The 9,644-nt window shown below is 34.9% G+C and overlaps 1 protein-coding gene across 1 annotated transcript; it reads left to right on the top strand.

The window, feature by feature from the left end:
• Positions 1-6,016: 6,016 nt before the first annotated feature.
• LOC141648803 (uncharacterized) lies at positions 6,017-9,202 on the top strand. The gene is made up of 6 exons (XM_074457521.1): positions 6,017-6,670; positions 6,763-6,976; positions 7,087-7,295; positions 7,381-8,252; positions 8,311-8,648; positions 8,742-9,202. Exons 1-6 carry the CDS (start codon positions 6,017-6,019, stop codon positions 9,200-9,202), a joined length of 2,748 nt encoding a protein of 915 aa, XP_074313622.1.
• Positions 9,203-9,644: the final 442 nt, after the last annotated feature.

Genomic DNA, 9,644 nt, shown 5'->3' with positions numbered 1-9,644 from the left:
CCGAACGTGGCCACGCATTTTCAGTTCACTACTCCTCGAGTGGCCTTGAGACTTCAAACAACCCTGACAAGGGGATGGACAATTCCTATCGCACTATTCCCTTCGTTTAGTCACAGTTCATCATAACCCAAAATATACCCATTTGACCTCAGTTATGACAGTCGTAGAGCATAAATCAAACCCAATCAGAAATTTGTGCCAACTTGGGCGAATAGTCTCTAGTCAAAAGAATTGACTCATAAGAATACTATAGTAGCTCTTGCCACGACCAGGCTTTATGAATTATCAGAACTCTATAAGCGGTCACTGCCCGACAGAGTGTCTCATACAGTCTGTCTATGTGATCGACTAGTCATCCCATATGACTCTATGGCACTTGAACTTGCCATCATTCGCATCACACTCTAGTCACTTTGAGACGTCACCTCTTCTAAGTGACTAGGGGCGAGTACTATGTCAATCCAGTTCACTTTAATGGGGTTCAATTTGTCTCAACAACCCATTTGGATATAACAAAGTAATGGGTGAGTTTAATAAAACTCAAAACGATAAATGCGATTATCATATATGATTAGTCAATACACTATTACTACTTCATATCTTATAATCTATAGTGTACCTTTTACACTAGTTGAAATGCAATAAAAGCTTGGCAAGTGGATATACCATATATCCGAACATTCCAACTTTACGAATTGCTATTTCCTTCTATTCAATGTCATCTCTAATGACATGAATTTATCTCAGTATATGTCTAGATTTCTTACTAGACTTGGGCTCTTTATCTTGAAAGATGCTCTTACTTTTATCACATAACTTGTGATAAAGTCTTTGGTAGAGGAATCTACTCTCATTCCCTATGTTGACTATTTTATCACAATTTACTTAGATTCCTTTTGTAGAATTTGCAATGCACGAAACTAAAACACTTTTCTAGTCTTTTACTCTTAAGTTAATAAAATCAGCCTAGGATTTCGACAAATCCTTTTCGGTTTGGAAACAAAAGTTTGTGCAACCCTTCAACACATAACTTAGTTTATCATCCAAACATATGAACGAATCCTTAATTTTTCTCAAGAATCTCTAGGATGTTGTTTAAGGCTTTCACAAGCCCTATCATGGGAATTAACTTTTTATTGACTTATTATGCTCCAAGCATATGATTCATCACGGCGTGTGCTTTTAATGGCATTTTAAACAAGTTTTAAGCATTTATATAGTGACCTCTACCCAACTATTATAAATGATCCCGAGATCCAAATTAATATTAATTCGAGCATGGTGAACCGATTCATCCCTTATCAATATAACTCGGTGGATTAACTCTTTAATCGATTCTACTTCTAGAACTCTCGGTCAATAAAAATTACTCTAATATTTATCTTTAGCCCGGAACACATGCGACTACGGTCACGAATAATTCCGTTGAGCTCAATCCAAATTTCGATGTAATAACTTTTTATTACCCATTTACCCAACATAACAAGTTTAGCACCCCGGTGAGCCGAGCCTACTTCCTCATGAAATTGGGACTCATGGTTTCTACTATTTGGTAAGGCTAATTCTGAATTATTATTTAGTGACAGGTCTTGTCAATTTATTATCTATCACCTTTTAAGTGAACTAAAGCAGTGAACTACGATAATTATAATTGACACGGTTGATGACTCGATATGATATGCATGTGTTGTTATGGCGATTAGGCAATGCATACAACATATTAAAAGAAATGGAAAGCAATAATAAAAATTCCTAATATGGCCTTCCTAAAATAGAAAATCAAATAATCTATTACATATTCGGAAACCATCTCCTTTGGTCCCTTGAATTTTAAGTGGCACGCCTCCCAAGAACACCGTCTTTGCCGGAACGCCTTTCTGAATGGCACCGTCTTGAAGAAACTCCATGATTACAAATAATAATAAAAATACAAATCTATTCCTATTATAAGTTTGTAATATGAAAAACTAGTAAAAATAAAAGTGATACGAGATCACATTAAATTACAACCGAATCAGTATTCCCTTTCATTACGGGTAATATCGATTAAAACTAAAGTCATACTAAGATAAAATTACATAATTCAAAATTATATAAATAATAGACATTCAACAATTGAAATATGCAGCATTATAATATGTGTCTATCATGCCAAATTATGTGCCAAATCGCCCTATTTAACTTATATCGATTATATAATCCGGTTTTATGGAAATGCGTGATAATAACTTATTAAAATCACTAATCAATACTTAAATCAAATTTAAGCACATGTTAATTATCCTAATACTCTTAGAACTCAAAAATTAGTCATCACTCAATTTTTGACAATAATTCAACTTGATATTATATTATGCTCATTTTGACCTTAAAATCATAACATTTATGAAATAAATCCAAATTAAATTACAATAATTTCAAAATTTTAATTTTAAATTTTTGAACATTCTGGAATATTTCCATGACAAAAATCATGGTTAAAATTTTCGAATTTATTTCTAGAAAATATAGTTGCAATTTATCGGTTTTATCTCATAAAACTTCTCAAGTATCCAAAAATTAATCCAATCAATTTTACAACTTTAGATCTGATACGTGGGATATTTATGCAACCTAAAATAATTTAATCATACCATGTAAGTCTGTTTAGCTATTTATGCTAAAATAATCATTATTTATACCACTTTTAAACTAAAAATTCATAAATCATGCAAAATGAAATCATTACAACTCAAAATTTACATACATTGTGTAAATCATGCATGTGACAATATATTAAAATCTCATGGTCCGGTTGAAAGTTTAACTATATTTAACCATTTTACCTCTTTTAGTTCATTTTTATCTCATAAAAATCATAAATCATGCAATATTAATCAAATTAATACGAGATTTTACACACAATTTTTAAAATATGCATGTGAAGTCATATAAAAATTTCAAGGTCAGAAACTAAGTTTAGCCATTTTTAGTCATTTAACCTCCATTTATACCATTTTTATCACATAAAAATCATAAATCATGAAATATTAATCATATTAATATGAAATTTTACATACAATACATAAAATATTCATGTGATGTCATACTAAAAAAACCACGGCTAGTAGTTAGATTTAACTATTTCTAGAGAATAAAAGTTCATTTTACTCATAAAAATATAATAAAATCACTAAAAATCATTAAAATGAGCAATAAATTACCATAAATCATAAAAATGACCTAAAAACATTTTAGGACCATAATATATAACATGCATCATGATTTCATGAATTACTCTTATAAATCACAAATTTCTAGTTTTAATTAAGTTACATTAACTCGGAAAAACCAAACCGATTATGCATGCAACATCCTATGCTCTGATACCAATTGTTACGTTCATATACCTATTATTATACTCTTATAATAGTGAACAAATTAACAGTTTAATTATTAGTACTTTAGATCTAGTGCATGCATAACAAAATAAGAGATTAATAAGAAAAATAATGTCCCTTACGTTATTATTTTCGGATTTATGGGCACAAGTAAGGTCTCCTACCTTCACTTATTCTTGAACTATGATGAGTATTAGGATGATCCTCCAAAACTCTATATTAAGAGCTCTCCTTTTGATTGCACCCAAGATTTAACCCTTATTACTACTAAATAATATTTGCTAGATATTTATTTAGTAATCTACCTTAAAATTGATTAGTAATACTCATATATTACATTAATAATATTAGTAATGTGATTGAACAATTTAGATTATCATTTCTCTAGTTTTTAAGAAAGCTAAACAATATAAGAGAGAAGTGTGCATGAGTATGAATGAATATGCATAAGAAGAAGAATCCCCTAAAAAAATGAGAAGGGAGTTCCGGTTTTGGGGAGTATAAGGACCAATATATGGTCCTTCCCTTTTTCCTTTTGTTCTTATCTGAATGTGTAGGTATGTAAGCTATGTAGTGTAGGCATGAATATAATATTCTATCACATAAAATAATTCACCCATAATCCACTACAAGCCCCTCCATTTCGGTCCATATTCATAAAATGGACTACTATTTTATTTTGTCAATTTGTCATTTGTCACACAATATGTCACATGTAGTATGTTACATGTTATTAATTAATTTAATGCATATTTATCAAATAAATATTATTTTATATATTAATTAAATTACATACAACAAATTGACTAGTGATACTTGATCACATAAATAAAATGGGTCATATAATTATAATTCACAACATATTGTAATTATAATTAACCATTCATTCTTGTCTCAATTGTTTCACAAACAATAATCGATTTTAGTAATAAAGTATTTCAATTACTAAAATAAATCTTATTTAATCAAATTACAATAAGATATAAATATTCTCTCTCACAAATTGAATTGTTCAATTTTAAGGAATTGATTAACTTGTATCGTCATACAATTAATCAACTTTACTGATAAGGGCATTAATAATAACAATAATTAAACGATAACAGAAAAATGGCTTTAGAGATAGAGAGAGAAAGTACCAAAAAAGAGCGATTTTAATTCTGCAAAGCATAAACCCTAAAAATTGTTGAAATCATGACGGTAATCAAATCCTCATCGATTTCTTCGCCAAAAAATACGCAACCAAATAATAGTAATCAGTTTTCGTGTCTTTCTCATAATTTGGATGAATTTCCAATCTTATCTCGTAAAAAAGGTCATACTTCTTCGGATGTCATTCGGGAAAAATCAGTTCATGATGTGGTGGGAATCCTAGCTCTGAACTTGGATGGACTGGTTGAAGACATTCCGTATGAGGAGGAAGGGTATGCACTAGGACTGGAAGTGATTGAGGAGGAACCGGCTGTTATTCCAGAGGATGCTGCGCCTGGGTTAATTTAGTTCACGGCAGTTGAAGTCAAAGTGGAGCTTGACTATTGGAAACATTCAGTCTGTTGCTTTATTTTGGGTGAAAACTCTCCATGGGAGATTATTGAGGGCTTCATTAGGCGTCTTTGGATTCATCATCAGGTAGACAGGCTATCCTTTTTACCTAATGGTGTTTTTCTTGTACGCTTTAAGTCTAAGACTGCTAGGGAGGCTGTTTTAAAGAAAGGTCACTTCTTGTTTGATAATAAGCCTCTTATAGTCAGACCTTGGTCCCCTGAGATAGAATTAGTAAAGCATGAGGTCAAGTCTGTGCCTGTCTGGATTCGTCTCCTTAATCTTCCACTCAAGTTCTGGGGGAAAGGGATTGCTCGTATTTCAGGACTTGTAGGGAAATTTATTAAGTGTGACATAGCAACTGAGGAAAGAACTAGACTTGGCTATGCTAGAGCAACGATTGAGATGAATTTGGGTGACCCTTTAGCTGATAAAGTGTCTTTTTTGGATGAGAATGGTGTTTTAGTATAAATAGAGGTGGAGTATGAGTTGAAACCTATTGTTTGCTTGAAAGTGCAAGGGTGTTGGTCACAGTACTGAGGAGTGCAGGAAAAAGAACCAAAAATCTAAATCATCTTTGCCTGCAAAACAGCCAGCTCCTGCAAAACAACCCGTGGTGACTAAAGTTTGTAGACCTAAAGTTGCTAATGGTGCTCAGAGACAGAAGAGTCAGGTTCCTGTTGCTCAGACACCAGTAGCTACTATTCCAGTGGATGTTCCTCTGACTACTCATGTGGTTTGGCATAAGGATGAGACTTATACAATGGGTCTCACCCCTGCTAGACCCATAGTGAGAATGACCATGCAAGAGAACTCTGATGGGGGTTACAGTGTGCATAAATTTGGTCAACAAACTTTTCTAGAAGCTTTAAACAAATCTTGTTCACCCACGGAAGGCATTGGGACAAGTGGTAGTGTTCCTCACCAGGGGGTGGGGAATGCATAACCTAGGTTTTTGGAATGTTAGGGGACTAAATAAACCTACAAAACAGAGAGTTGTTAAAACCTTCATACTTAAGCATAGTGTGGGTTTATTTGGTCTCCTTGAGACAAAGGTTAAGGCCTTGTCTCAAAATAGTATCAGTGGTATTGTCATGGATGGATGGAGCTTAACCACTAATAATAGTTTCCATAAAGGAGGTAGAGTATGGGTTATCTGGAATCCTAGCATTTTTCATGTGGATTTTGTTAATTACTCTGCACAATGTATTAATATGAGAGTTGTGGAGGTTGCTTCTAATAAGAATTTCTACTTGTCTACGATCTATGCTTTTAATGAATTACAAGCAAGAGTTCCTCTTTGGGAGCAGTTGATTAATTTTGCCTCTGATGTTGATGGAGCTTGGGCAGTGTGTGGAGACTTTAATTGTGTTCTCTTACACTCTGAAAGGTTAGGAGGCATTAGTACTGATGCTGAAATTGATGCTTTCCAGGGTTGTCTTAATAGTTGTGGTCTAGTGGATTCTCCTACTATGGGATCCTTCTTCACCTGGAATAATAAGCAAGAGGTGAATGCAAGGGTGTATAATAGACTTGATCGATTTTTGATTAATTCTGAATGGAGTCTTTCAATTTTAGATACCTATGCACATTTCCTTCCTGAAGGTAATTTTGATCACACTCCTTGCATTCTCAAAAAGGCAGGACAACTTCTTACTACCAATAGGCCTTCAAGTACTTTCAGATGTGGGGGAAATCCCCACTTTTCCTATCTGGTATGGATGATTGGTGGGCTGGTGATTACTCTGGTACCAGAATGTATGTATTTATTAAGAAGCTTAAAAATCTTAAGCAGCACTTCAAGCAATTCAATAAAGATCATTTCCACAATATTGAGTAGTGTACTGCCATTGCCTTGAAGAATTTGGAGTTTATCCAATCCAAAATTGCTATTGACCCTACTAATATGGATTGGTTGATGAAGGAAACACCTGCTGCCAAGGAGTATACTGAGCTGCAACAAGCCTGCCATCTTTTCCTTAGCCAAAAAGCCAAGGCTGCTTGGTTAAAAGATGGAGACCAGAATACTAAATATTTTCATGGTGTCATAAGGAGTAAGTTTATGAGGAACCAAGTGCTTGCAATCAAGGATATGCATGGAATTGAACATACTGATCCTATTAGTATTCAGAATGCTTTTTTGGAGTTTTATGGCAAGTTCTAGGCACTGAAAGTGTTACTGATAAGGTTAATGCTAAAATTATCCAGAGTGGTAGGACTTGCACTGAGGAGCAAGCTACTAGTCTGCTACTACCTGTCACCAAGAAAGAAATTAAGGATGCCATCTTCTCTATCCCAGATCACAAGGCCCCAGGACCTGATGGGTTTTCTAGTTCCTTTTATAAAGATGCCTGGAGTATCATTGGAGATGAGGTGAGTTCTGCAATTATGGATTTTTTTTCAAAAAGGGAAACTGCTCAAACAAATTAACATTACCATTCTTACTCTCATTCCCAAGTGTAAGATGCCTACTCATGTCACTCAGTTTCGTCCTATTGCTTGTTGCAATGTAGTTTATAAGTGCATTTCTAAGATAATTTGCAACATATTATCTACTGTGTTGCCTAAGCTTATTAGTGTAAATCAGGGAGGATTTGTTAAAGGAAGGAGTATCATTGAAAACATTTTAGTCTGTCAGGATTTAGTTAGACTGTATAATAGGCAGGCTTGCTCTCCCAAGTGCATGTTTAAAATAAATATAATGAAAGCTTATGATTCTGTTAGTTGGACTTTCTTAGATGAGTTGCTGGAAGCCTTCAAGTTCCCTAAGCACTTCAGGAATCTGATCATGGAATGTGTTGGGAGTGCCTCGTTTTATATTTCTCTAAATGGTGACACATTTGGTTTCTTCAAGGGCAAAAAGGGCTTGAGACAGGGTGATCCCATGTCCCCTCTTCTCTTCACCTTGTGTATGGAATATCTGAGCAGGATTTTAACTTGTGCCACTGGAAAGTTAAAGTTTCATTACCACCCTCTTTGTAAACATTTGAAGCTTACTCATCTGATGTTTGCAGATGATTTACTAATGTTCTGTAAAGGAGATGCTACTTCAATGATGGTTTTACTTAGAGCTTTCTCTTCATTTTCCTTGGCATCTGGTTTGAAAATGAACTCTATAAAATCTGAGGCCTGTTTTAATAGAGTTTCTAGTTCTTTAAAGAAGGAGATTCTTTCAATTTATGGTTTTAGTGAAAGGCAGCTTCCCTTCAAGTATTTGGGTGTGCCAATAACTGCTGGGAGATTGAAGAAGTCTGATTATGCTGTGTTGATTGATAAGATAGTAGAAAGTATTAGATGTTTGGGGGCCAAGAAACTTTCTTATGCTGGAAGGTTGGCCTTGGTTGAATCTGTTTTGACTACTATGCATACCCAAGGGTGTTCTGAGTAGGGTGGATGCCATATGCAGGAATTTTCTTTGGGAGGGCCATGCAGAGTACAGTAGTGTTCCTAGACTGGCCTGGCATAAGGTTTGTGTCCCAAAGAGAGAAGGAGGGTTGGGTCTGAAAGAGAGTCATGTTTGGAATGTAGAAACTATAGGAAAGCTTGTTTGGTGGTTGGCTGTTAAACCAGACAAGTTGTGGGTCAGATGGGTACACCACATTTACATAAAAAATGGTGACTGGCTAAATCATAACCCTTCCTCTGATGCCAGTTGGCATTGGAGGAAGATCCGCAAGGTCAGGGATCTCATTAAAGATGGGTTTGTATCTAATGATTGGAGTATTGGTAATGAGGAGTATAATATTAAGAGTTGCTACAACTGAATTAGACAACATAGACCAGATGTGCCCTGATTTAGATCTATATGGCACTCACTAGTCTTGCCTAAGAATGCTTTTGTGGCCTCGCTGGTGAGCAGTAATGCTCTACTGTTGAAGGACAAGCTTTATCAATTGGCAGTAGCTACAGATGATCTATGTTGTGTGTGTTATCTTCAGAGAGAAACCCATAATCATCTATTTCAGGACTACAGCTTCACTCAGAGGTTAGTGCATACTGTTTTGGCTGGTTTAGGTTCCCCTATTGGACAGCATGACTGGATTCAGAGTATAGCTCGGAGGAGGTGGAGCAGGTTGAGGAAAGTTGTGGTTAATGCAGCCATTCTGGCCTGCTGGTATGAGATTTGGATGCAAAGGAATGAGGCACGTCTGTATGGTAGAGTTGTCAGACCTGAGCATTTGGCTGCTCATATCATGAGTGTCTTAAGAAGTCGTGTTAGTTTCTGTAAATCAAACCTTGTCTCTCCAAGAGATGAAGCTTGGTTGAAGAGGTGCAACTAATTTAATATATGCATCTACAAATTGTATTGATCTAAAATGGACTTATTGTAAATTGGTTTGGAAATTAATGGAAAGCTTACATTTTAGCAAAAAAAAAGGGCATCATCCTTTAGGTGTGACCTTAAGGGATCAACTGACCACCACCGTCCTACGATAGTAACGTCAAACTCTAGCAAGCCAATCATTATCGATTAATGTTGTTCAGTTGACTATTTAATTTATCATCCCTTTCGTATTCTTATTATGAGATTTAATTATGATATTAAATCATGTGATCGCACTATTGTTGAGGACACATATTCCAACACCTTATGCATTGTTGTCTTCATTGTTGTAATCCGAGTCAAAGTGTTGACAAGGATCTATCAAACCTTGGTCTATAGTCATAGCATTACCAATGTAGGGATTAACCAATCCTTCAAATTCATTGTCCCATAGACCA

Source organism: Silene latifolia, chromosome 1 (assembly GCF_048544455.1).
Source record: "Silene latifolia isolate original U9 population chromosome 1, ASM4854445v1, whole genome shotgun sequence".
Lineage (NCBI taxonomy): Eukaryota > Viridiplantae > Streptophyta > Magnoliopsida > Caryophyllales > Caryophyllaceae > Silene > Silene latifolia.
Note: the sequence above shows the minus strand (reverse complement) of the source record. Positions and strands in the feature narration are given on the sequence as shown.

Bases quoted from the DNA above. Each gene is read 5' to 3' on its own strand.
- LOC141648803 (XM_074457521.1), top strand. From the start codon at position 6,017: ATGGATGGATGGAGCTTAACCACTAATAATAGTTTCCATAAAGGAGGT. The intron at 6,977-7,086 runs GTAAGTTTATGA...GGCAAGTTCTAG, and splicing joins TTTTCATGGTGTCATAAGGA to GCACTGAAAGTGTTACTGAT. The intron at 7,296-7,380 runs GTGAGTTCTGCA...CTCATTCCCAAG, and splicing joins GGAGTATCATTGGAGATGAG to TGTAAGATGCCTACTCATGT.